The 25944-nt window shown below is 37.1% G+C and overlaps 1 protein-coding gene across 1 annotated transcript in view; it reads right to left on the reverse strand.

Moving 5' to 3' along the window:
- LOC148029271 (phosphatidylinositolglycan-like protein) overlaps positions 1-6391 on the reverse strand; it is a 36146-nt gene extending 29755 nt beyond the window's left edge. The window contains exons 1-2 of the mRNA XM_087688038.1: positions 6101-6391; positions 5929-6013 (exon numbers count right to left, since the gene is read on the reverse strand). Of these exons, the coding sequence (XP_087544164.1) occupies positions 5929-6013; positions 6101-6298 (283 nt within the window). The 5' untranslated portion in view covers positions 6299-6391. The remainder of the gene's footprint in view (positions 1-5928; positions 6014-6100) is intronic.
- Positions 6392-25944: the final 19553 nt, after the last annotated feature.

Raw genomic sequence — 25944 nt, forward strand, 5'->3', positions numbered from 1 at the left:
TATTCCGATACCTCAGACATATTTGCCTAAGCTATTAGAGCTTTTGAACGAGATTCTTCAGCTCCATATTCAAATCGGTGATTTACTGTTCCAAAGAAGAATGGTGCTTTGAGGTTTATATAGGATTTACAACTAGTTAATAAGATCACCATAAGAAATGTTGAATCAAGCCCGATAGTGGATGAATTTGCAGAAGCATTTGCAAGCAAGGCAATTTACTCTATGGGTGATTTATATTCATGATATGATCAGTTCCAGCTTGCATTGAAAAGCTGGGATATCACTACCATGAAGGTCGCTTGGATTGGTTAGGATGTGTGCGGTTCCACGAGAAGCAACCAATTCAATGGCGTATATTATAAATACTATGCATAAAGTTTTGAGGGAGTATATTCCTTGGTTGACCTTACCCTTTCTTGATGATGATGTGCCGATCAAAGCATGTGATATCTATGAGAAGAATGAAAAGCTGAATGAGCATGGATGTAGAAGATTTATGGCTAATCATATTGCTGATTGTGATAGGATTTTGAGCCGTCTTGAAGAAGTGCATTTGACTTTGTTAGGAGAAAAGTCGGTTTTTGGAGTGGAGGAAGTATTAGTTATTGGGCACATGTGTGGACCATATGGAAAAAAGTCTTCACCAATAAAGATTAATGCCATAAGCAGGATGCGGGAGACATGTTCGAATGTATCCGAGATGAGAAGATTTTTGGGTTCATGTGCCTTTTACTTGATATGGATTGCGCATTTTGCTCATATGACTGAAAGTTTATATCAGCTCTTGAGAAAATGGAAAAAGTTTTAGTACGGTAAACAACATATGGAGGCACTTCAAAAATTAAAGAGCTTATTGATTTTAGCCCCAACACTAAAGAGAGTAAATTATGAGAATGGGCAGCCTATTGTTCTCACCATGGATACAAGCCCAATTGGCATTGGTTGGGCAATGGATCAAGATGATGCTGATGGGAATAGATATACCATTCGGTTTGGAGCAAAGGTCCTCAATGAACGGCAACGGCAGTATTCTCAAGTCAAAAGAGAGTTTTGGGGTATAGTGACAACCCTTAAGTGTGATAGGGAATATTTTATGGGAGCTCGTATAGTCGTAGAGACTCATTGTCTACCTCTATTGGGCATGATAGTAAATTACTCAACTCCTCATATTGCCATGTTACGGTGGATTGCATATATAAAGTCACTTAACCCTAATTTTCAGCATATTGCAGATAGAGAAAACCCCGTGGTTGACATGCTTTCACGAGTAAGATTTAAAGATGAAGAGGAGCTAATGAAAGATAAAGAGAACAATGTAATAGGTACTAAAAACGACTTTATGACAGCAGAGAATGAGTATGCAACTGCTGTTACTGCAGGTACAAACCTGATAACAGCAAATACAATAGATACAACTGTTGTAACACGGATTTCAGCAGTAAGAAAAGAACTTACAGCCATGGAGAAGAGATGGGCAGTAGAGAGAAAGCATCATTAGTGTTATGCTTCAGTGAGAATATAATTTTTGGAAGAGTTATATGAGGATGATTGGCTAAAACTAGGCCAATATCTCAACCTCATGACAAAGAAGGCTGAGTAGTCTGAAGGTGAATTCAAAAGGATTAAAAGAAAAGCTTATGGGTTTTTCTTGAAAGACGAATATTTATGGAAGTATGCAAAGAAAAAGAGAGGAGCTCCAGTACGTGTATTGGAAGATAGGGCTTCTCAACAACAGGCGATGCAGGAGTTTCATGAAAGCTTATGGACTAAACATAGAGGAGTTTGGGGCACATTAGCCAAGATCAAAGAGAAATATTGGTAACAAAATGTATAAAGATGTGGAGCATTATGTGGAATCATGCACTATCTGTCAGATATATTCCATGATAAAGCATAGAGATGGGTTGCAACCAACCTATCCATTGTCTATGCATTACAAATGGGTAGTTGATTTGGTTACTATGCCTACAGATTTATGGAATATGAGATATCTTGTGCTTGCACGAGAAGACTTGACCAAATCAAGTGGAAGGTCGAGCTCTTAGTACAAAGACTACTCAAGCAGTTTGCATGTTCTTATTGGAAGAAGTCTTTTGCAGGTATGGTTGTGTTGGTAAAGTGGTTGCAGATAGAGGAGAATTGGATACAGATAAGACTCGTGACTTCTTTTCACGATTGGGTAGCAAGCCAACTTAACTTCAACCTACAATCTTGAAATAAATAGCAAAAGTGAAAGAAGTCATCAATCTATCATTAAGGCATTAGCAAAGTCATGCAAGGGTAGGATGAAAGAGTGGCCAAGAATGTTACCCTTTATGGGCTGATAGGACTACTTAGTGTGCAGTTACAGGATATATGCTTGCTGAATTAATGTATGGACAATAGCCAATCATGCCTATTGAGGAGACTATTGCTACTTGGAGTATTCTACCATGGAAAGAGGGTTTGAATAGAGAAGAATTGCTAGTCCTACATATTAGACAGTTAGAAAGAAGGCCTAAAGACATTGAGACAGCCATGAAAAAGTTAAAGACTACAATGATCAAGAACAAGAAGAGGTTTGACAAGCGACACAGACTTCGACCACGAGCTATACAAGAAGGGAACAGGGTACTGATTTATGACGGCAACTTGGAAAATCAGCATAGTGCCAATCAAAAGATGGCAAAGCAGTGGTTTGGTCCATATGTGGTAGGGTTTGTTTTTTACAATGCTACCCATGCATTAAATGAGATGGATGGAATAGCTCTAAGGATTCCAGTGGCTGGAAAACGTATCAAGCTCTTTAAATGTAGGGAGTCTTCAGCATATGAGTTGAAAGAGTTGGATACTGAGTATGAATGTGAGAATATGGAAGAAGAAGAGGTAGAAGATGAAGACATTGACATGGCAGAGAATACTTCTTTTGGCACTGCACATCCATAAGACTTTGGCACATGTTGGAGAATGTGCAAGTTAAGGGGGAATGGATGTTCTACCGCTATGCGGACACAATGTAAAAACTCTAGAGTGCAGTCATTTGGCTTTCTTATTGATCTAGAGAGCCAATGCCATATTAGTCATTAGTGTCAGTGTTCGTAGTGTGGATGGTTCAAAAATACTAGATTTTTGGACAAGTTTAACCTATTTTTTATATTATTTCTTGTAAAAATCTAAAAGTTGCAGACAACTTCTAGTATAGGATGACATGTAAAAAAAGCAAGTGACTTTTAGCCCTTTTGAGGGAGTTTTATGCAAAAAGAAGGATTGGCGAAATCGCACAACGTGCAATCGTAGTTTACAGGCAACAAAACGAGGAGTGATTTGGGAAAATTCTAACTAAGTATCCATGTTTTACCCCCCCTTTCGGAGCCAACGAAAGCATTAGATTAGCGGTTTGAGCAACAAAGAGAAAGCTATTGTTTTATACACGTTTTTGGTCTACAAGAGATTTATCTTCTCAGGATACAGAAATAAATTGACAGACTTCACCTCTATGAGTATTCTTCTACATATTCTATTTCTTTAAACCCCTTCTCTTCCATCTACTCCTCTCCCTGAAACTCCCTTCACCCTACTATCTCTTACCCTCCTGATAGACTTTCGACTCCAAACACTCTGACAACGTTCATAGCCACCTTTAAGAAATACGCGTGAGATTCTCAGCTTTTTCAATCTATGTATCTATTACAATAAGTATGTACGCAATTTTGTTGAAATTACATCTCCATTGCATACTTTGTAAAATAATGGTATACATTTTAAGTGGATAATATTGAAAATTTCATCATTTGAAAAGTTAAAAGAAAATATGACTTTAGATCCTGTGCTCTTGTTACCTGATCTAAGGAAGTCATTTGTCGTTCAATGTGATGAATGTGGGAACAACATTAGGGACTATTTTAATGCAAGATGACTAAGTTGTGACATATGAGAATTATGTTCTCCATGGTATAGAAAGAAATTTGTAGGTTTATGAGAAAAATTTACTTCTTGTAATTCATACACTTTCAACATGGAGATACTATGTTTTAGGGGTTGATTTCACAGTGTAGACAGACTATTAGACATTACACTATTTTTTGACTCAAACTAAGTTATCTTAGGAGCACATGAGATGGCAACTTCTAATCTATTTTTCATTTTCAAATTCTGCACATAGATGGAAAAAAGAATGTAATGGCTCATGCATTGTCATGTAAGCCTCAAATTTCGATTGTCACTATGATATATCACACTGAGTTCAATGCCATGAAAAAATATGATTTTTTTTATGATGCATGGACGACTGTGTATTACAAAGTAGTTAAGGTCTAAAGTGATCACTAAGAGTCATGCTCCTCCATGACGAATATATGCTACAATTAAAGTAGTGGAGCATTTCTTTTATTGGCATTCTCTAAGACATGATGTTACGCAATTTTTCCAAACATGCATCATGTGTCAAAAAGTAAAGCATAATAGATAAAAGATGCTAAGTTTACTGCAACCCTTGCCTATTCTAATAGGCCTTCGCAAAGCATTGCTATAGATTTTATCTTTGAGCTTCCTAGAATATCTACAAGGAATGATGAGATATGAACCATTATTTGCAAGTTCAATAAGCAAGCCCATTTTATTCCAATGAGAAATAAGATAAAGGTAGATCATATAGCATACTTATTTTTGCAACATGTGCTTAAGCATCATGGCATGCCAAAGTCGATTATCAATGATTGAGACCCTTGGATAACCAATTTATTTTGGAAGGGGGTATTTGAAAATATGGATACCAAGCTAAAATTTTATTCGTTCTTCCATCTACAAACAAATGGTCAATTAAAAGAGACAATTTCTACAGTACTTGATCTCTTAAGATGCTATGTATTTGAGCATAAGTCACAATGAGAGTAATATTTGCCTTTGGTAGAGTTTACATACAAAGTTCCACTAGTAAAGCTCCATTTGAGATTGTGGAAGGTGACAAGAAAGTGTCACTTATTTTACACACAAAGGACAAGATCTTTGAGGTTGATCAATATATAGTAAACATGTATGCAACCTATACAAAGGTTAAGTGTCGTCTTCGAAGGTCTTAAGAGAAGCAAAAGAATGCCGCTAATCGCCAAAGACGTGCTTTGCAGTTTGCAAAGAGCAATTATGTGTTGCTACATTTTAAAAAGGCAAGGCTGAAAAAGATGAAAGGTAGAGAGAGGATGTATCCAAAGCTAAGTATGAAATACTATGGGCCCTTTCAAGTGTTAGAGAGGATCAACGATATTGCCTTTAGACTGAAATTACCTCCACATTGGTGGATACACAATGCCTTTCACGTGAGCTTGTTAAAGTTTTTTCATGGTAATGTGCCTAAGAATGTATCTGTTGAAATTCAATCAGAGATTGAGGAGCTGGGTGAGATTTTGAAAACCAATCAGATTTTGGCACATAAAGAAAGAAAGATTGAAGATCGAGTTTCCAAAAGGTATTTGGTGAAGTTTCATAACTATTTACCAATGGATGCTAAGTGGAGAAAAGAGGATTTGTTGCAATAATGTTACATGCAATGGCACTTTATCCTTGGCAGACCAATCTTAGTTGTTGCAACTTTACCTCGAGACTTTTCAATTAGAGCCAAGTTTGGATGGCTCAATCAGGTTCAACAAAGCAAGGATCCAAAGCATTGCTTGATCCTCAAGGGAAAGATAGCACTTTGACTCCTCCAATGATGGACAACTCTCAAATATAGTGGATCTCAGATGTAATCAACATGCATCCTAGTTAACTTATTGGAGATTATGCGAGAGCATTGTATAGGACCTTTGATCTCTCTCTCTCTCTCTCTCTCTCTCATATAAATCGAACAGACTGTTTTCTATGACGTCAAGTTCGAGTCAAACTTTAATCGCGGTCCTACCACATCAGCTAAGATTGCAAGAAACACCATTTAAACTGAATGAGGAGATTTCTGACCTTGCTCGACTGAGTTCCTCTGAAGAACGACACTAAGGAGTCCATACAACAAGATCACCCATTGAAGGCCGGAAGCCACCGGCAACTGAAGCAAAAAGAAACCTCTAATTTCAGCAAAAGGTCCAAACACCAAGAACAGCAGCAGAAAGGCCTTAATCGTCGGATTGCTTACCACAGAGAAAAGAATGGAATATGAGAAAGCGAGGACCAGGAAGAGCGCCCATGCGTAGTTGAGGCGAGAGCGCAGCTTCTTGCGCTTGACAGTGATGCGGTGCGTGTTTATTAAGGGGAAGCCAGGCTCTCTCTCGTGCTCGCAGACGTAAAAGTACCGCGCGTTTGTCAATGGAGACGGCGATGTTGCCACATCCATGTCCTACTAACAAGTTTGTCGATGGAGACGGTGAGGTTGCCGCATCCATGTCCTTCGAACAAATCTCTCACACGCGAAATATCGAAAATTTTCCTTGGCATACAAAGTGGTTAAGAGTGCCGGCCTAGAAGGCTGATAGGCGTGGCCAATTCTTCACTCTCTAAGGTAAAGGGGCCAATAGATTGTCATCTAACAATTCTCTATTATAATTTTTTTTTTCAAGTGAGTTGTATAAATGTTTTTTAATGGTCAAACTATTTATATTATATAGAGCTCAAAGAAAAAGTATTAAGATATTTTGATATTTTTATCAAGTAGTCTTAGTTACAAATGAAAGGTTCATAAAATAGGGACAATGAGAGGCCAATAGAGTGACACTTGAGGATACATTGCTTTAGAGTTTTACAAAATCTAAAATATATAAATTTTTACATGGCTCAATTGTCTGACTTAAGTTAAGCTCATTTGTAATTTTAAAAAATTTATATTATATTGTTAAGTGGCTAAAAAAACCACATCTCTCTTGAAAAATTTGTCACTCAATTGGGGTGGGTTGTGGGCGCTACTTTATTGGCCCCTTTACCCTATTTCACATACCGTACAAGCACCTGCCCAATATTTTCAAGCCTTAACCTTGACCATGTTCTTTCTGTTCCCGATCCTTGAAAGAGTAGCAGGTTTCTTACTTCCTATATTTCTTGCAAGACCAACACTAGAACCACGGTGATCCATAAGCTCCACATTTCACTTATTAGTTTGATTTTCCCAAAAATACATGTCTTCATGATGCGCTCCCTAGGTCCTATTAATCCAAGTTAAGGCAAGATTCTTTGCCGAGTGTGTGCAGCAATTCATCCATCCCAAAAAAGATGTTTGATTTACTCTACACTACCACAAGGACACTTCCCATTGTATATCCCTCTTTTCTCTAGCTTCTCTACACACATAAATATGCTCGTCCTCACGATTCTCTAATTGAAAAGTATGTCTTTTAGGGGCATTTTAGATGCATATCAATTGTGGAGTATCTTGCTAAACTAATTGTTACTCAACTATGTCCCCCAAATCACATTAACAATGTTGGACTCCAGCCTACTCCCCTAGGAAAACTTTCCAAATTCTTTGGTGTTTAGAACATATTGAATTTTCTTTTTGCCCCTTCTTAATTTCTAGCAACTTCTATCAAGGCTTTAAACTTTCTAGCCCTTCACCATGAGTATATGATTGACAATCACATCCCATATAAGCCTATAAGGTTTGGATAACGTGTTCTTCTTCCCAACACCTCTACTAGGGGAGGATTCAATTCCCATGCCCCCCAATAGATGTTTTCCTTTGCTCCTAATTATTGATTGCTCTCCATATCCAATTCCAGCTTTGTCAAAGTTTCCCTCCAAGACTACATTAAACTATGGGTAACACCATGACTCTATTTAGGAGAACATCTACATGATTCAAACCCCATCTATTACCTAACTTGTGATTTCTTTTAAATAAAATATCTTCCATCATTCCATTCATGGAGTGTTGCATTGCTAAGTTGCAAAGCAAGAGCTTGGCTCTAAGGGTAGTACATTCTTCTTCTATGTTCATTAGTTGTAAACTTCCATTAGATAGCCATTGTGAACTAGTTGGGACTAGATATTTGGATTTTCATGTCTTCTCCCATAAAATATTGCCAAGTAAAGAGTCCCATGCTTTGGACAATTTGACATTCTAACAAATAAGTGGAAGAGCAAATTTGAGCAGCACAAGGAAGAGAAAAAAATTTGAGTACCTCCAAGCACACATGCAAAGGCCAAGAGGTAGACTTCCAATGTGCAAACTCCCTTTTTAATTTCTCCATCATCTAATTGATTTGCATGGCTTCAATGACTCCTAAACCAATAGGAAAGCCAAGATATTGAATATGGAGCCTTTCCCTATTACTTTATCTTGCTAGCCTAGTTAATTAAGCTTCTCTTTAGTCAGACTAATTAGATTGGACATATGTAAGTTGGTCTTCAAGCCTATAGCAACTTCATAGAGACTTAACACCTACATTACTGTATCCAAATGCTTTTTATTGGATTGCAGCATCATCGTGAGACCATCTATAAAGCCTTGCCCTATGATTTGCTTTCCTTTGTATCTAAAATTAACCTTCCAGTTCTCCTGATTTCCACTTGATTTATTACCCAATTCCCTTTATCATCTTGGAGTGCTGTGAGACTTTCTTTCAACCTCTTCTTCTTAGGACTACTAATGAAGTTAGATGAGATATTTTGAAGACTTCTTTGGCCCACATGAGATCTTTTTTCTCCTAACTACAGAGTTAAATGCTTCTCTCATCCCTTAGCACCCAGATTGCACCATCCAACATATAGTCGAAAATTCTCTTATTGTAATGCAAAGCATTAAGCACTAGCCATGCTTTCCAACTTGCCTCTACAATTCAAAGGAATAAAGAGTAAGAAGTACAAGAAGGTGGTTAGAGATTATACAATTGAAATCTACCTCCTAGATTACAATCATCGATAGCTAATCGCCCACCTTTGTGCCATAGCATCAGTCAAGCCATGCCCAATAGGCTAGGTGGCTCAAAGAGTTAAATGCTAGTTGAATTTCACTTTAATCCAAATAATAGTCAAGGTCCACCAAGACATGATGTTCCACAACTTCTTGCCAAGTTGATAGCTCTTCCCCTTGAATTTTGGTAGCATTGGTTGAGGTGTCTATGCCATCTAGAACCGTATTTAAACTCCACCCATTAGGGCCTTGTCAATATGTAAATCATAAAGAGCTTCCCATGGAATTTTCCTTGACATGGGCTCAATGTAGTTGTAGATATTAAGATAAGTGTGCATTTATCCTAGTCCATTTGCGTTGCTAGGATTTTGTCTTCCTCAAAGTTAAATTTGAGCTTTGGATATTTGCTAGCCTTGACAAGCATGAGACATCTTGATTCATTACCTACTAAGTCCCCTATGAAATAGGCATAATCTTTATGTGTGTAGTTGTGTGGATGCATGGAGTTTGTGCTCTTGAATTAGAACTACATCAAAAATTGCCTTGAGTAGTCCACCTCCAGAAGATGCCCCTCTTAACATTGCCATTTAGGCCTTTCATGTTAACATTGTTTTGGTAGCATCATCTTGTGCTCTATTGATTGAACCATCTTTTTCAAAGCCTCTATCATTTGCTTTAGCCCTTTCTTTAGCTAAACATTCCATGAGTCTTTCCTTATTTGCACTATGAACCATCCAAGGTAAAATGCATCTTGCTTTCCTTTCCTATGGCGAGCCATTTGTATTTTGGGTTTGATTCCAAGATACTCTTGATCCACTTGTCCCAATGAAATTTATTGATATTGGTGAAGGCATTACATTTACCCCATCTCTTATTAGGGATTGAAGCTTTGCCCCAAACACTATGAATCTATATGGGCTTCTCTTATTGGGGATTGAGGCTTTGCCCCAAACATTCTGAACCTATATGGGCTTCTCCAAGCTGCCTTCTTGTATATCCAATTTGGATTCGAGAGACCTAGCTTTATTTTTGTTGTAGTTGTGTGTCATCCTTTGCTATCAACTTACTCATTATCTTGCCCTTTGAGCTTGCCACTTTCTTTCTTACCATTACTCTTGACTACATCAAACTAGGAAGACTCACTAGGGGCCACATCTCCTCCTTTCTAATAGAGCACTCCTTGAAATAGTGGCTCCAAAGGCCACAATTGCGGATGTTCCTACAAACTGGCTCCATGAAAGCTTAAAGGATAATCCCCCATACAAGAAACAACAATGACCAAGACCTGAAGCTTTTCTTCATCCGTACTCCAAAGCATGCAAAGCCTATTCTGAAATGGGCTCACCAAAGGAGGAATAAAGATCTTCTCAAGCCCCTTTCCTATGTGCAACAAGAGAGAATACAATGAGGTAAACAAGCTGGCAAATAGTTGTAAACTACCACCTACTGGTGAGATGAGCCATTGGGGCCAATTGCATCATGACAACAACATAATATGATGATTGTAATAGTTGAAAAAAGTGACTAGACTTGAAATAACACTTGAAAATAGAGGACAACACTAGATTTGAGACTTGGGCTATGATACAATGTTAGAATAATGTGGAGAAATGGAAGTAAAAGGATGAAGCCATTGTAAACACAAAGAAGCTGTTGTGAAAATAGAGAATTAAGCACAAGAGTGAGGAACTCAAAAAATAGGATCCATATACCAAAGGACAAGAGTGTGTACAAATGCACATGATGTGGTGCCCCAAGTTCCCTCTCTCTAGCACAATGTAATTTGCATGTATGAAATGAATTTGAGATAGAAGAGAGGCAACCTTTATATAGGTTGAAATAATGCAAAACAATAAACAAGTTGGTTAGCATTTAATGACACCATTAATGTAGGTCAACTAGCCATAAATATGGCTTTTGCTTAGTATTATGCATCTATAACCATGATATATATGTCACTAACATGGGTTTGTCTTTGAGTATTGATATTGACTCAAAAGGTCTAAAAATAGCTAGTTTAATCTGTTGATTTAAACCCTATCTCCATAGGAAAGTAAAAGGAGGCCCTACTATTATTAAAATAGCAAATCATATAGTTCTAGAACTTATTTCCTTTCCCTTACATCTTTGAAAAGCTTAAAGAATATTTCACTAAATATAATTTTTCATAGGCATACGAGGCAACCTATTTACTAGTGTATATTCTATTTTCAATTATACATAATTCATTAAGATGAATTATACTAGTCATATGTTAGAACTCATGTCATTAAGATGAAACCTAATATGCATGGATTATTTGACATGTGGAGTAGCTAAGTTGAAATTTTTGTAAAATACAAATTAAAGTATCAGAATAGTTTGGTGTAAGATGCTATTTATACTTGATTTGAGTTTTGACAACTTGTTTTTTATTTGTGATGTTAATAACTTGTGAGTGAGGCTCTCACACCTACAATACATCATTGGCATGTTAGGCTCCAATGTTATGCTTTTGTACAGATGCAGGCAACACATTTTCAGCCTTTAGATTGGAAGTACATGTGTGAAACTCTTCACAAAACTTTCAATACAAATACATCTCACTAAGTAATATCTATTGACATTCTTACTTTTTTATAGCATTCTCATGAATAAGATAAGATTTATAGTCTAGTATGGTTTTCCAAATTAGCGACTCTATCTTCTCAAATTGTTTTTATGCCTAAAATATCCTGAATATGGATTTCCAAATTAGGAACTCTATCTTCTCAAACCAATATTCCATCTATTAGTCTCAATCACATATCTTTAGACTACATTAATACTACCAAGTAAGTTCATTATTTTTCTCCAAAGTGACAATAAATATTATTCTTTAATCTTAATCATTAATGAGTAAAATATAACAATATGTTTATTATTTTCTAGTCTATCTAAGATTTATTGTGAAACACATACGCTTGTGTTGCTTGCTAACTAGTGGAATGGGATAGCCCAATCAGTAGTACTAAACCTTGCTATTAATATGCATTATTGTTTCATGTATTCATAATTGAGTCTATAAAATGGGGATATAAAAATCTATTGCATGCACTTTCAAGTTGCACATGCTAAAACCTTTTGGGTGTATGAGAATTCCCATGCTCTTATTTTAGGCCAAGTGTGTGAAGTTGCAGAATAGGATGACCTTAGAATCTTATATTTTGTGGACTATAATGATTTGGTTATCCTTCTTTCATTTGTTGGAATGGTTAAATGTGCATGCCTTGAAAATAAAAAAATAGTTTTCTTTGTTAGCCAAAAGATTTAGAGAACCTTAAATCAATTTATATGAAATAATACTTGGATTATTCGTTGATAGTGATTTCCAATTTGTTGCTCTTGTTGAACAGCCCACTAGATTTTTCACCAAGTCCTCTTTTTTTCCCCTGGCTGATACTTCCTTCTTATCTAAAGAATTAAAAAACCCCTCTTCATCTCACAACTTCTTTTTCACATGAAGATAAAAGTCCAAGTAGCAATTTTGCTCCCCTTATCCCTCTCATTTCTCCATGCCAAGTTGTTGGATTACTTTAACTATGGTCACAAACTTGGCTTCTTTAGTCCATGAGTAAGCTTGCTCTTTATTTGGAATCTTCATAACTAGTACCTAGAATTGTGTCATCAATGTTCCCTTCAAGGTATTCACTTTCTTAAGAAAAATCTTGGCCTTACACTTCAAGTCCCCCTTGAACTTGGTTGTAAGTGTGACCATAATAAGGTTTCTTTAGGGCTAAAGGACTATTAGAGGAAGAAACTCAGAGAGATGACCAATATATCAAAATTGTTATATACTCCATTCCTTTGTCAACCATTGCTATAAAAGCTATGATTCCAACAACCTTGTAAACGGCCACTACTTTTTGTTGATCATCTCATTGATTTAGTCTTCAATAATTTGGAAAAGTCTTTTTCTTTGAGGTACGGTATGTCTTCAATAATTTGGATGTCTTTTTCTTTTATGTTTGCTTTAGCACACATACCTCCTTTTTTGCTTGAATGAACTTTTCTCTAAAGAAATCAAAACTCTTTTACTGGATTACTTTTTCACATCAATTTTCCCTTCAAAGTGACAAAAACTTGTCCAATGCTTAAACTACTTGCTTAGTAATTGGATCATCACTTATCCATTTTACCATACACTCCTTCTCACTCATGAACATATCACCAACATGGGACATGTTACATGAATATACAATTGCAGCATAACTTCAAAGGCTTCTAAGAGATCTCCACATCTTCTTTTAGTTGGACAGACATATGAGACATTGAAGAGTTAAGCAATGATGCTTATATGTTGCACCAAAGTCCACCAAGGATAATAGCTACAAAAGAGTGGATAACAGAGGAATGGGGTTGAGTTAAAGCTTGTGATCTAGTGAATAAAAACCAACATACCTATCATAAAAGGGTGAATTGCCATTTAGAAGTCAATGCTAGAAACCAAAACCTAGAAGTTGATGCTTGTTGTCCTTTGCATTTCTAGCCCCTTAGAGTGGCATGCTTTGATAGGTTTGGTGCTCCAACTCTAGCTTGATTGCTATTCATAGGTCCCCTAAATGTTGCCCCCCTATCTCATGCTTGACTATAGTTGTTACCGACAGCTCTCCTCTTATTCATTGTGACTCCCTTCACATTGTCATGTATCTCATGGCCCAACTTGTATGGCTAGTCCTATCATCAAGATGTAGCCTATTAATCAAAGTACTCTACCTCTTCTTGTAATATCATAAATTTGTACCCATTAAGTTGATATTGACCTCTCCTCTCAGCTTCATGCATTTCAATTGATGTTCTAGCACATTGACAACTCTTAAAATTTGTCCAAAAAAAGCAACATTTTCAAGAAAAATTGTACTCAATTGATATATTATTGCTATATTTTTAAATTGATTCAATGTAGAGGCATCATGATTGTTATTATCAGAAGGTATATCTTGATAGTCCAAGAAAACCAAGGATGGCAGACTTGGCATAATGTTGTAGGAGCATGAGTGTAGAAAAAATGTATAGTGTCGAGATCCTAGTGTATAGAGTTTGTTTTTGGTAATTAATTAATAAGATTTTAATCAAATGATAGAAGAGTATTAATTAAAGTATGTCTAAATAGATATACACGTATTTATAATGTTATGGAAATAAACAATTATTAAACTACTTATAGGCCAAGTAATTAATCTTTAGGGATAAAATTATGGGGAGTATATTTTTTTCTTTTTTACTATAAAGTTTATACATGATTATGTTGTCGTGCCACTACACGAACATAGTGTGAAAAAACATGGAGTGCATAATCATCTTGCTTTCTTATTAATCTAGAGAGTCAATGCCATATTAGTCATTAGCCTTAGTATCCATAGTATGGATAGTTCAAAAATACATGATTTTTTGATAATTTAGCATATTTTGATATTTTTGATATTTTTTATTGTAAATATCCTAAAAATGTGTAGACTTCTAGAATAGGGTGACATGCAAAAAACTAAGTGACTTTTCACTCAATTTTGGAAAATCTCATGCAAAAAGAGGGGCTTTCAAATTCGTGCGGCGCGCAATTGTGATTTACAGGTAGCAAATAGCACTTTGAACGGGGAGAAGAAAAAGGAGAGATTTTATAGAATTTTGAACATGTGTCCTATGGTTTTACCTCCCTTTGAGAGCTAGCAGAACCATCAGATTTGCCATTTGAGCAACAGAGAAGAAGCTAGTATTTGGTGCGTGTTTTTTGTCTACTAGGGAGCTCCAGGAGATCTAATGCTCGAAGATTGCTTTTGAGTAGTCCCAGATAAGGATTTTGTTTATCTTCTTAGGTTCTATCAATACATAGTGCTTTGAATCATTGAGCTTTGTCTTTATATTGTGTAAAGCCTTTGGCAAATTTGAATCCCTTGTCTATTATTTTTCTTCTCTTCTATCTCCTATTCTCTACTTCCTTCTCTCTCTGATCGTAGTGGATACGACCTTTTGACTAAAACCCCTCCAATAGCATGTACACACACATATGCGCACACAACCATACCTATTTACATTCATCATGTTCATTATATATATGATTAAATAATAATTCTTTTAAATCATGAAACCATTACATTAGATTAATATGAAAATATGAAAGCATTTACTCATGATCTCTATAAGCTTCGTAAAAGACCCTTCTAAGTAGTTAAAAATTTTCTCCAAATTCAATGGCACCAAAACTGCCTTTTAAGTAGAGTATTATGCATCATCTATGCTTATTTTCATGGCTACAATATTGACATTTGTTTATTATATATAATTTAAAGATAGTATTAATAGAAAAGTGAATTTCTACATGTATATACATAAAGGGGAGGGGGTCTAAGGGTAAGGGCTTTGTAGGTATACCATGAGGGTACCTAAAGATGCACCTATATATGGAGTAGTAGTTACTTAAGCTTTGCTTGGATTGTGTTTCTACATGTGATTCCCTATACTCAATGGTGAATCCTCAAATGTGCAGTGTCGTGAGGATATAGTCTTGAGATGTGCCTCAATGTTGTGTATATTTCTATATCATGAATACAAAGGTTCCTTTACTGATATATCTTGTGCGCCTATCCATTGTGCCATTTTTGAGTATCCTAATAGGTTATGGCTTGAAGTCTTGTGAAGTCCACAACACTTGGTATCAGAGCAACTCTAGTGTGAAGCATACTAGCTCAAGAGGGGACCAAGCTCACAGACATAGAGAAGATCCACTATGACATGACACATGACATGACGTGATGATCCCAACACGATATGGCACAACACAATATCCCATAATGCCCCACGTTCCAAGGCCCCCCAAGCATGATACCTATTGAAAACTAAAAGAGAACATGATGTGCCAACAAAGTTGAGAGAGAGTCGTGGACTGATAGGGATACATGGTATACCATTCAAAATGACCACATGGAGAGATTTGAAGCTATGGAAGGACAAATTTTTTGAAGAGGAGGACAAGTTGTGTTAATGGCCCAAGACCACATATAAAAAAAAGAAGCTGTGGCTCAAACAGGTGAAGTAAACATGAAGAATGATCAAGGAGTTGGAGAAGACTCATAAAGTAACAGATGTGCTACGCAACTTGGAAGAGAAGGTTGAAGAGCTAGATGAAGACTTGGAGAAGGTTGACTACTGATTGCTCATTGTGAAAGAGAGAGCTAAGTTGATGGCCCGAGATCTAAATATGGAGTTGCAAAGGAGAAATGATAGTGGTGGGACTAGGAGACTACCTCTAGATTTGAAGAAGCCAAAGAAATGGTCAAACCATACTTGAAGCAAATGAAAGTTGAAGAGTACAAGAATTGAAGAATCGAATGAAGCCAAGCAAAGCAGAGTAGGAGAGCCAAGAGAAGAAACAAGTGACATACAAACATGAAGATTTGTTAAATGAAGAAGAATAATAATACTAACAACCAAGAGCCAATTGTTACTACCCTGAAGGCTACTACAAAGAAGACTACCTTGAAGATCAATACCCAGTGATTGCTACCTAGAAGAAGGTAGATACTACTACCTCAAAAAATACCCCATCGACTACCATATGAAAGGAGATTATCTCTACAATGACTACCCTCCAGAAGAAGAATAAGAAGAGTACTACCCCGAACCCAAAGGAGTTTAAGAAGAAGAAGAAAATATAGAATACTATGTGAAAGGAGAAGGATGGAGAATGGATGTGAGTTCAAAGACAGTGAATATTATGGAGGAGTTAGGCTCTAAGAAGTAGAATGAAGATAGGTAGACATGTGAGAGGGATGAGCCCTTGTACCCATAGGTTGCAACCCAACTTGAATAAGAGCCAGTATTACGGGATAGAGTTTGGGAAGGGGAAGGAGATGCCCGATACCAATCAAGAAACACCTTTTCCCGTTGAGATTGAGGGTGAGGCCAAGATGGCGCCCTTCTTGGAGACACAAGATGACGTAGATGATGATGATGACGAGGAAGTAGATGAGGAGATAGACTGGGAAGATGAAAATGGAAGGGTGAAAGCACCTTGGGCAAGGCATCCACTACATGAAACTAATACTTCAACCTTAGAAGAGGAGTTAGGCAAAGAAGAAGGAAGAATTAGAATAAAAAGAAGAAGACAAGGGAGAGGATGAGCTCAATCTTGATCTTGGAACATCTCATCCCTAACCACTCGGAGAAAAAGAAAAGGGCGAGGATGAGCTCATCGCAAATCTTGAAATACCTCGATCCTAACAACCCCAACCCCAATAACAAGACAACCCAACAAAGGTCAATGATGATAGGTTAGAAAGAGAGTTAAAGGAGAGAAACATGAGAATATGGAAAGAGATAGAAGAAGGTGATAGAAAAGAGCAAAAGACTTATTAGATGGATCCATAGAAAAGATATAAGAAAAGATGAGACAAGAAAAGAAGAAGAAAAGAGAGAAAAGCAAGTAGAGTTAGCTAGGAAGAAGATCGAAGAGAAAGAAGACATAGAGCAAGATGAGGAGAAACAACTAGAAGAAAATAAGAAGAAGAAAGTTAGGAAGAAGAATAAGCAAATAGAAAGAGGTGGAGGAGCTGACTTAGTGTTGGAAGATAGACAAATGATGTATGCTCTAGGAAGAGATGCTCTATATCCCATAAGCACAGTGAGGAGAGTGGAACAACTCAAAGGCTATATAAGCATGTACGTGGCTCTCATTTCAATGTAATGCTATTGTACTTTGTACTTCCAATCTGTGTCCTACTTAAGATTGTGTTCATGAGTCCAAGCAATTAATCTTGGAACCTAATTCACTTGAGTAATAATCATTGTGTCTTGTCTATGTCATCATGGTTCTAGTCTTTGCCTTTCGACCTCCATAACCAACCATGCTCAAAATTCGTGTTTCTCAACATGGTATTAGAGCCATGGTGAGTATGGTTTAGCTCTTCTCATTGTTTCTCCAACTCCCCATAATCTCAGTCTAGCTCAGCTCTATTAGATAACTTCATCTCTCACCTCCATCTTCACCCTATCTTCTTGTTTGCCCTGCCTCACGTGGAGCTCTTGGATCTCTCCATACAAGCCATATCTCATGAGATTTCTTCTTAGGGAATCTTCTCTAGGTCAAGAACTCCCTTCTGCCATATTAAACCTCGATGCTACTCATTGTCCAACCTGGCATTGTGTGATTTTCAGGTCATTGCTAAATATGTGCTCATCCTTTGTTGTACAGCTCATCCTAGTTTTGTAGGCTACGATTAATCCTATGAGCATAGGGCATTGATAGGGCACTATGTGAGCTTCCTTCTCATCAAGTATCTCGCCAAGTTATCACTTCAATAAGCTACACAGAACAAAAAACCAATTACCTGTAAAACCATAAAATATGGCATCCATAGCCATTGACTTTCAAGCTCATAATACACTTCATATTCTCACTCCTCTCAGCTCACTCAAGTGTTTGCCATGTTGATCTGGTGATCCACTCAATTCCCAACACTTCAAGTCAATAAGGAGGGGAGAAATCATCCAACAACATCAAGCTCAATATCAAGTTCTTCAAAGCATAACGTCTTTTGATATTCATTTTTGTGCTTCTTGGTACATGTTTCTTGACACATCCAAGAACAACTCATTTCCCATTATTTTAGCTCTTGCAGTGACAAACATGAAGATTTCTAATGTGGAATGGCCCATTGATTAAATCCCTTGTCAGCCTCAATATTATTGTAAAAGGATAGACACTACCCGAGTATACTTTTGGTAAGGTCTCCTTCAAAATGTCTGAACTTGAGCAAATAACTAAATTCAATGGTGAAGGCTTTCACGCCTGGAAAGAAAAGACAATGCACCATCCCATGAGGAAAGAACTCTAGGATCTATTTGAGGATGATGCAGGAGATGCAATGGTAAGAAGAAATATGCTGAAGATGGGTTTGTTGAAGAAGTCTAGCCCAAGACAAAAGAGTGGAAAAAGATGAACAACAAGGCTCTAGAAATCATTGCCTGGGGACTATCTAATGATGTATTGCACCATATCTCTAGCATCAGAGATGTTAAAAAGGCATGGGATGAGCTTGACAGGATCTTTGGAACTCAAGCTAAAAACTCAAAAGTAGCATTAACTCATGCACTTCTACAAGCTAGATGTAAAGGACAGTTCTTATATAACCATGCATATTAACAAGTTTAAGAGTCAACTTACAACTTTAAAAAAGAACACAGATGAGGATGAAGACAGCAGTGCTACTAGCAAGTGTAAATTAAGAACCATATGAGAACCTTGTGTCGACCCTAAGTAATGTTCCTAATCTCTCACTCAAAGACATTGAACATTCTCTACTTGATGGAGAAAGTAAACTTAAAAACAAGGATGCAAAAGAAATCATCTCAAAGGACAATCTCTTATACACTAAGGGAACTTATGAAGCAAAAGGATGTGGATGAGGATTCTACACCAACAATAAGGATCAGATTATATGTCATTACAATGGCAAGATTGGCCATACAACCAGTGAATGTTTTCAAAGAAAAGAGCACATCAAGTGTAAAATGATCATCACCACAATCAGTTAATGAATGAAGAAGATGCTTCCGCTACCAACAACAACTTTGATGTAAAAAACCCTTGCCAAAGATGAAAATTTTCAACCTTTAACTTGACTAGGCTACATATGAGCTAGTCTCCTGGGCCATGTCATCATGTAGGGGGAGCAAAAGCCAACAAGTATAGGAACTCATCATTTGAGGGGGGTTATTGGAAGATAGAAAAATGATGTATGCTCTAGGAAGAGATGCTATGTATCCAATAAGAATAGTAAGGAGAATGGAACAACTCAAAGGCTATATAAGCATGCACGTGGCTCTCATTTCAATGCAATACTATTGTACTTTGTACTTCCAATATGTGTCCTTGTCATGTCCTACTCAATATTGTGTTTATGAGTCCAAGCACTTAATCTTCAAACATAATTCACTCGAGTAACATTCATTGTCTCTTGTCTATGCCATCATGGTTCTAGTCTTTGCCTTTCGACCTCCATAACCAACCATGCTCAAGATCCGTGTTTCTCAACACTTAGGCCAAAAAGTGTAGAGATTTAGAGAGTCAAAGGAAAAAAATGAGAAGCAAGACAATAGGCTAGAACAAGAAGACCAAGAAAAGACAGATCTAGGCATGAAAGCCAAAGAAGCAAAGATAGAAGATGAGTTGTGATTACAAAAGAAGAAGAATAAGAAAGAAGAGGAACAAAAGATATACGTTGGCAAACAAGGCCAAGAAGATAGACAAAATATAAAGAACGAGGAGAAGAAGAAGTAGGCAAAACCAAATGCCAAGAAATGAAGGCAGGCCGCCACAGCAGCCTAGATGAGGATACCTCAAAAACCCCTTGCTAAACTTTGGCTAAGGATGAAGCAAGCCCAACATTCAATCTAAGGCCACATCCCATCCTAGCCAAAATCGGATCAAAGTAGGAACCAAGTGCACTTCAACAATGGAGTCATTGGCTATGCCTTTGAACTCAAAGAGACAAACCCTTATGAGCTTGGATAGAAGGAGTCAAAGGGCGAAGCCTTAAAGAAGGGAGAGCATGATGGAGTGCTCGCAATATGGTCTGACCAAGGTAACTTAGTGCCATGGAAGGGAACCTTGCTAGTTGAGCCTTAAAGAACTCTCCAACTTACTCTTAAGGTGAACATCTTTAGACTATGGAACGTGTTGGGACCATACTCAATGTTGGTAAAGATTGGGATCTTGGTCTTTAGGGTGCAAGCAGTGCAAGGATTTGTCATTTTGATCCTATGGACAAATGCCAAGAAATGAAGGCAGGCCGCCAGAGCAGCCTAGATGAGGATGCCTCAAAAACCCCTTGCTAAACTTTGGCTAAGGATGAAGCAAGCCCAACATTCAATCTAAGGCCACATCCCATCCTAGCCAAAATCGGATCAAAGTAGGAACCAAGTGCACTTCAACAATGGAGTCATTGGCTATGCCTTTGAACTCAAAGAGACAAACCCTTATGATCTTGGATAGAAGGAGTCAAAGGGCGAAGCCTTAAAGAAGGGAGAGCATGATGGAGTGCTCGCAATATGGTCTGACCAAGGTAACTTAGTGCCATGGAAGGGAACCTTACTAGTTGAGCCTTAGAGAACTCTCCAACTTACTCTTAAGGTGAACATCTTTAGACTATGGAACATGTTGGGACCATACTCAATGTTGGTAAAGATTGGGATCTTGGTCTTTAGGCTGCAAGCAGTGCAAGGATTTGTCATTTTGATCCTATGGATCCGTGACACACCAAGTACTCTAAACATGGGTATCACCCCAAGAATTTCAATGTCTCAAATTTGGCAATCCCAAAACTAGTTTGAGTGTGATGGTTTAATCCATACCCCCCAAAGCACTTCAACTCCACACAAAGCTAAGAAAAGCCAAAGAGGTGCCATACACCAAGATCACATCTCTCATATGAAAAGACAAGTTGAACTAACCAGTTTGTCTAAGTTCAAGCAAGCAAGAAGGATCCAACAAAGAGGCCAAGCAAAACATCCCAAGTATTTGACTTGGAGATGAGGACAAAGCACCTTAACAAATGAATTGAGAGACCCCATTCCCTAAGGCCTAAGGCAAAGGTAAGAAGAAAGGGAGGAACTATGTAAGGAGCAACCCAATGGATTGCCTCCCTTAAGATGTGGCACAACATGGTGACAACCGTGCCACCATGCCAAAATTGGCCTCAAAAGTATGACAACTTGGGATTGCTCCTATAAAGCTTGGCATGAAAAGCCATAAGAGCCAAGCTAAATAAAATTAGGACTATGAAGTCTCCACTCCACAAATGTAATTGAGTCGAGGGTATATTGGAATGAAAAAGAAATAAAAGAATCGAGTCTACATCACAAGGCTATGTTAAGATCCTGCTAATGAGTCAAGTACTAGAATGGTAGATACTACTAACTAGCTTGGTGGAATGAGGTGTGTTAAGATCCTAGATTAAGTCAAGAAAACCACTCTTAGATTGCTAATGACAACAATCCATTGAGTGAAGGTGAGTATAAGGGTAAGGTTTTTGTAGGTATACCATGAGGATGCCTACAAATACACCTATATAGGAAGTAGTAGTCACTCAAGCTCTATTTGGGCTATGCTTTTACATGCGATTCCCTAGACTTAGTGGTGAACCCTCACGTGTGGTATCACAAGGGTGTAATCCTGAGATATGCCTCAATGTTGTATCTTTCTATATCATGAATACAAAAATTCATTGTTGAGATATCTTGTGTGTCTTTTTACTGTGCTATTTTTGTGCCTAATGATAGGTTATGACTTGAAGTCACGTGAAGGTCCATAATAGGGCAATGGTAGGGAGGGGATGTGTTAGTTAAATTTTAAAAATAAGATTTGAAGGGGTAGAATCTTAGGGAAAGTTGTGGAAAAGAGAAGGAAAGAGGAGAGAATAAAAAGGTTATCATGCATTTTTCGACAAGTGCTATCTAAATAAGTAAGAAAATTTTCCCGAGTGGGTAGCGTCAATCCACATTGGTATGGTTCTAAGGTACCATTAACATCAAGAATCAAGAGGAAGGAGCTTGAAAGGCATTGGACAGAGAATGGCATTCAAACTTGGTGGAAATGTACTCCAACATCTTGAAAACACTTGGGGCTGTGAGAAAAGAAGAAATTAGGCAAATGAAAGTAAATTGGGTGAGGTGGTGTGATAGGCTAACATTTTCCTCTTGTTAACAAATTTACTTTTCATTTGCTCCCATGAAATGACGATGCTTAAGTGGTATATCCCTCAACATTAAAGGCGTCCACATGTGTATGAAACCTCCCTAGTAAGACCTTGCTCAAAGTCACGTGAGACATTCTACTACAATTTGAGGGTACACTCTCATAGTAGACTTTTGAGTGTGCGTAAGAGTTGTTTGGGTGTTCACACGCACCCACTCACATGGCACATACCTAGGTGACCCTGGTAAAACACTCCTTGGACCATCTTACCTCCTAGCATGTTAACTTACCAGGTTCTAATGAACACAAATTTTTACCTGTTCATGTTTTCCATGAGGTGATCATGATGTCATATTTTCCAATGTGAGGCTCATCATTCGACATCAAAAGAAGTCCATCATTAACAGCATGAACAACCTACATCGCTAGATCATCCTTGTGTTTGCCATAGCTGTTGCAGCTGCCATTACCTTCTACACGGCAAGTAACTCCTCACATTCCATTACATTAGGTGAACATCTAGCAAGCCATCGAAACAATGAAGGAAATTAAGTTATGCAATTCCTCATTTGAAAGTCCTACACATACACACAAGTTTTAGGACTCAAGAGGAGACATTGATAGCAGTGACAAACATTGTAGTATTGAAAGTGACCAAGAGAACAATAACATGCTTGGATGGATGAGTTGAGAGCATGAGAGCACAAAATGGAAGAGTCATGAGAGAGAAGTAGGTATGAGGGGCCTTCATCTATTGGGGTCGTCCATCAATGAATTTTTTATGTATTTCACTAGTTGACAAGAGAGAGTGAACAATAGACTTAGTGAGGATACAAGATGGAACATATGTAAGATATCCAAAGCTCAGGTGTATACTGTACATGTATTGGATGGTTGCTTTTATGGACTATAAAAGGATGCAGACAAGCTTTGAACTTATTGCCTACCTTGTTTGTGAGCTCTCTTTTCATGTCTTCTTCCCTCATCTTAAAACCTTGAAATACACTTGCTCTCAAGATGAATTCTCTCATCTTGAGACCTAGTGTCTACTAGATAAATTTATTGACATCTTTTTGGTAAAGGTGACATGAAACCTGGCAAACTGAGAGCTCAAAATCATGGGTGATTCTTTAGATGGAGGATTTGTATGACGAGATGATCTACAATAGATTGTGCAAACATGTGGGATGTATAAGCATGAGAAAATTGTTAGAAATATTCTTGAATCAGTTATGGTTGAATTGAAGTGGTTTGAAAGATGAGATGTATCTAGATGTTTGAGGCTCTATGTAGACAAACTAGAAAATGTTAGGGTTCATGTAAATCAAATGAGTTAGTACTTTGTTTGGATTGTAGTCCCAAAGCTCATATTACTTGTAAGCAATATTCTTGCAAATCATGACTCAAGATGTATGATTTTACAAAAGTCCTCAAGAATGAATATTTTATATGGAAGATGCCGAATGGGTGACAAAAAGAGCATTTCTTGGAGTGGGTTGCTAAGCCCAACAAGGGATTACTAGCAATAGAATTGCCACATAATGAGTGTAGATATGTGTAGTTGGATAGAATGGACAAGTGGAATCTTGAGATGGGGAAAATTGAATTATCAAACTCTTCATTACATTCAATCCTTGAGGGGATTTTGGAATATGAAAATATAGATCAAGGGATGAAAACTGATTGGAAAGATATACAAGATATAGTTTCTAAGATTGTAAAGCGATAGAGACAAGATGGCTATTGCAGGAAGATTGCCAATTTTGACTAAGATAGATCAAGTGATAAAACAATATGTTGTGACTACATCTCTAAATAATAATGACATGATGGAAGGATTTGTGAAACATTGCAAAATTTGTAACTAAACTTCACAAAGTTAGAGGAAAAAGGATGATCTTTACGATCGTTTGGACAAAGGCCTCAAAATCAACAAGGGTCTACATACAGATCATTTGGTGTGACAACATAGAGGATGCCCAAAAAAGTTGTCATACCTACAAAGATGTTTTAAGCAAATATATTATTTTCATTAAATATGGTAAGACTCATTTGCGAGAAATTGGTTGATGCCTCATACTAGTTTGGGAAAGATAATATGAGAAAGATTAAGGCATGCTTTTGTTGTTATTGAAGCTAGAACTTTGGCCTCATGTGATAAAGATTGTGTTGGATGAACTTAGAGATTTGCCAATTTCTTCTTTGGATGGTATTCAGGGTGTTGATAACATAGATGTATTATCTGATATGTTGTTTGATGCTACATATGTTTTATTTGAGGTTGCTGATAATACATGGATTCAAGGTGTATGCAAACCATTCTTCATTTTACGTAGTGAGCTCTCAATCTTCTTCTATAATTTTTCATTTGAAATTCATTTTTTTCTTTAAGAGTCTACATCATCAAAGAGAAAAGGAGGAAGGTTCCAAAACACATCTTCATTAGAAATGTTTCTAAAGACAAACATGGTTGAAGTTGACTTGAAAATATATGAAGCACTTTGACCTTTGGATGGGGGATAAAATAGAAGAAGTAGGTTTTAAAACCATTGGGAGGGATAAAAAATGGATATGTATCGGTCAAGTTTGAATGCTAATGGTGCCACTTAGTTACAAACATTAACCCCATACGCACCCTCATGTAGACTTCCTACACATTATTTCTTTGAAAAACACAAAAGATGTACTCATGTTTGAAAAGCCTCAACACATCCAATCGACTATGAGAGGTGGAAAAATGGTATATCAATATTTTGTCGAATATATATTTTTGGTCAAATGACCATAGTGATGAAGAATAGGTTGTAGCTTGTAAACTAAACAATGAATAATTGTTATTTTAGGAGCTATTGCTTTATCACATCTAACAATAACATATTTTTTGTAAAATGGGTTGAAAATATGAGGAAAAAGAGAAGAGATATGTATAGCCTTGGTGTGTTGAACTATCATCTTGAAAATTTTGATGTTGCTCATTCTTTTCCTTATTCCACCTTGTTTGTTGTTTGGGATACCTCCTGAAGTACTGCTTTTAGTAACTTGAATTTTGCATTCACTGCATGTCCTTCTCATTTTAATTTCTTATTTTATCATTATTTATCTTTTTTGTTGCTTCCTTTTTCCATCTTTTACATTTATGCCTTATCGTTTCTCTATGTTACTATAAATGGGAAATATTTCCCCTTTTAAATGAGTGTCAATCCCATGGCATTTTATTTTGATGAAAGAGTTATTGTAGCATGAACTGAAGGTGTGGAATATTGGGGCTAGGAATATTGATGGTTGTTGAGGTTAGTTGTAGTTGAGGTAAAGGGCTTTATCTTCTGACATATATAGATTGGATAGAAGGAGCTAAAGTAGAGTCATTGATGAGAGAAAAAATTGGAGAATAAGATATTGTTGCCACCATTATTAGGTAGTACACTTGTGT

This window comes from Lygodium microphyllum, chromosome 11, assembly GCF_053477565.2.
Source record: "Lygodium microphyllum isolate KBCC chromosome 11, Lygodium_microphyllum_v1.1.10, whole genome shotgun sequence".
Taxonomy (NCBI): Eukaryota; Viridiplantae; Streptophyta; class Polypodiopsida; order Schizaeales; family Lygodiaceae; genus Lygodium; species Lygodium microphyllum.